We start from the raw sequence: 2,869 nt of genomic DNA, 5'->3' as shown, positions 1-2,869 counted from the left end.
TTAATATTTTTGCGATATAAAAATAAAATTTTTAAATATATTATTTATATTTATATTTTTTTAATATATTATTTGCACAAAAAATTAAATAAATAATAAAAATGATGAAAGAATAAATTATAAAAATTATAAAAATTTAAATAATAAATTAAAAAAATTTACATTTCCATCAAAAACAATATATGCTTTATCAACAAAAAATACGTTAATTATAATCAAATAATAGAATATATATAGATATATATAATATATATAATATAAATGGATAAAATACTATAGTACTTTAAATAATATAATACTTAAATTACTATAAATAATTAAGAATAAAATAGTATAGTATTTATAGTATTCTATAGTATATTATAGAATTGTAATTTCTTTAGATTTATAAAAGACATGTTTTACATTTTTTTTCATATAAATACAAAAAGTTAAAAATTATCTTTTTCAAAAAATTTAAACTTTTTTTTTTTAATAAATTATTTTAACTTTCAATATTTTAAAAAAATTTAATTCATGTGGTTTAATTTTAAAAAAAATTATTTCGTTTTAAAGGACAAGCAATTTTCACTCACTTTACATGCTATAATATATAATATTATATATATTATATATAGTTATAATATATAATATTATATAATATATAATATTTCTCTATGAATAATTATTTTTTATTTCGAGTATATTTTTTTTTAGAATGATCGCAAGTATGTTAGAAGTTTTGGAATTATCATTCAATGTTCCTTCGAATGACGAGAACAAGTTATCATTGAAAACAACAGCTATCGAAGTAGCTTCACAGCTACTTATATTACCGACTCCTCCATCTGTACAAATGCATACAACTGCACTTTTAGCTGTTTTACATCCATCTAAACAAGCATATCATTTTCACAAGGTAAACCATATAATTCATATTTCATTTAAATAATTAATTCAATCCAAAGCGAAAAAGAATTTTTTTTAAATATAATTTTTTTTTCTAATTATTATTAATCTTATTATCTAGGATCATGTATTACTATCACATGTATTGGATTCATTAAAATTAATGAGAGAATGCGATGATGCTCGTGATATAGATGCAGAAAATTTTTACAGATTAGTACTTATTGTTCGAAGTATTTCCGTATCACGTCCACAAAACCTTGCAAAGTTTACTGAACAATATACAAACAAACCAATAGATGAAATTAATGGTAATATTAATAAATTATTAATATCATTACTAATATCATTATTATCAATTATAAAATAATTAAATTCTATTTATCAATTTAGTACCAATTTTCGAAAAAGATCGACAAAATATTAATCAATCTTGTAAAAATGCAGATGCAAATCAACTGCATTTAGTAGTACAACTTATGGAAATGTTATGGTCTTTACATATGGCTTATCCAAAGAATATGGCCCTTGCACCAGTAGTAGTTCCAGGATTGACTCATGTCGAAGGAACGATTCATGCAATTATTGAAATAATTCATGCATTTACGACATGCGATATAGAAAAAAATATTTCTTTAACTGCTAAATTATATTTACAATTATTATTATCATCTAATACTGCTATCAGTTTTACTGTTAAACAAGCAATAATTCGGGTACTTCGTCCGAGATATAAAAGAAGAAGAGTTTATATACCAAGTCCTCCTAATTGTAGTACACCAGGTAAAAAAAAAATTAAATTAAATATTATAATTTTATTAATTTTGAATAAAGTATTAATAGTTATTATTTAATAGTTATTATTATCTATTAGTTTATTCTTAATAAATGTATAAAAATAGCTATAGACACGGAAGAAAAACCAACATCATCTATACAATCTCATCGAGAATTATCAACAACAACACCATCAACAACAATGGATCGAGAAACAGAACAACATTTGGATGTAGAATCAATAGGATCAGTGGTTGATCCTTTAGCAGTGATGCTAACAGCAGATAGTAATCAAGGTTCAACTATTCCTACAACTACTGCAATATCTACTACTACAAGTAGAAATTCTGCTGGTGGCACTAGTAGTACTGCTGCCAGTAGCAGTGAACCGATAACAAGGGGAGCGGTGAATTCTATAGAAACGTTGCTCGGTTCAGGAAATTTTCCACAGATATTGGATGTACCACCTGATACAGATGATGAAACAATGGTAGAATTAGCAATTGCACTTAGTTTACAAGACCATGAAGGTGGAAATGCTGATTTACAAGTATTACGACAAGGATTTCAACAAAGTCTTTCAAACTTGCAAGGATTAGAAAATCTTCAAAATTTAAATGGTCCAACTTTGCAAAGTTTACAAGCATTAGCAGCACAAGGTTTAGTTCAAGTTCAAAATACCAGTCAAGTAAGTATTAAAATTTTAATTGTTTTGTTATATTTGATTAAGAAAAAAATAAAAAGAATTTCAATATATAATCAAACAAAAGTAAGTGATAAAATAAATAATAAAAATAATTATTGATAAAGTTTAATTGCATTATTATGATTTGTTTTAAGTTTTATTTTATTTTTTATATACTTTTATAGTATATAGATTGTTTAGTTATTATTTAAAATGATATATAAAAACAAATTAAGTTTGAATAAAAAATTATTTAAATTTAATTATATTTAATATCTTAAATTATACTTACAAAAAAACTAAAAGATTAAAATAAATAAGATTATAAATAATTTAAAATTAATAATGATAATTTTTAAATCACTGCTCTTAATTGTATAAATATGCTCTTCATTAAATTTTTCATATAATCTTTATTAATATTTTTAAAAACTAATCTTAAGTTATTAAAAAAAAATGTATTCTTTTATCTAATGAGATCTTAAAATCTACTAAATTCTATAATTATAAATAATATTT

At 22.1% G+C, this 2,869-nt stretch overlaps 1 protein-coding gene across 5 annotated transcripts in view; it reads left to right on the top strand.

Annotated features, from left to right (window-relative positions):
- The window catches only part of LOC102681426 (protein purity of essence), a 33,597-nt gene that overhangs the window by 19,549 nt on the left and 11,179 nt on the right, over positions 1–2,869 (top strand). For all 5 annotated transcript variants that reach the window (XM_006617667.2, XM_006617669.2, XM_006617668.2 and 2 more), the window contains 4 exons: positions 697–898; positions 1,010–1,199; positions 1,282–1,671; positions 1,791–2,353. In XM_006617667.2, coding sequence (XP_006617730.1) covers positions 697–898; positions 1,010–1,199; positions 1,282–1,671; positions 1,791–2,353 — 1,345 coding nt within the window. The remainder of the gene's footprint in view (positions 1–696; positions 899–1,009; positions 1,200–1,281; positions 1,672–1,790; positions 2,354–2,869) is intronic.

The sequence above is a fragment of the Apis dorsata genome, unplaced genomic scaffold (assembly GCF_000469605.1).
Source record: "Apis dorsata unplaced genomic scaffold, Apis dorsata 1.3 scaffold_323, whole genome shotgun sequence".
Lineage (NCBI taxonomy): Eukaryota > Metazoa > Arthropoda > Insecta > Hymenoptera > Apidae > Apis > Apis dorsata.
Note: the sequence above shows the minus strand (reverse complement) of the source record. Positions and strands in the feature narration are given on the sequence as shown.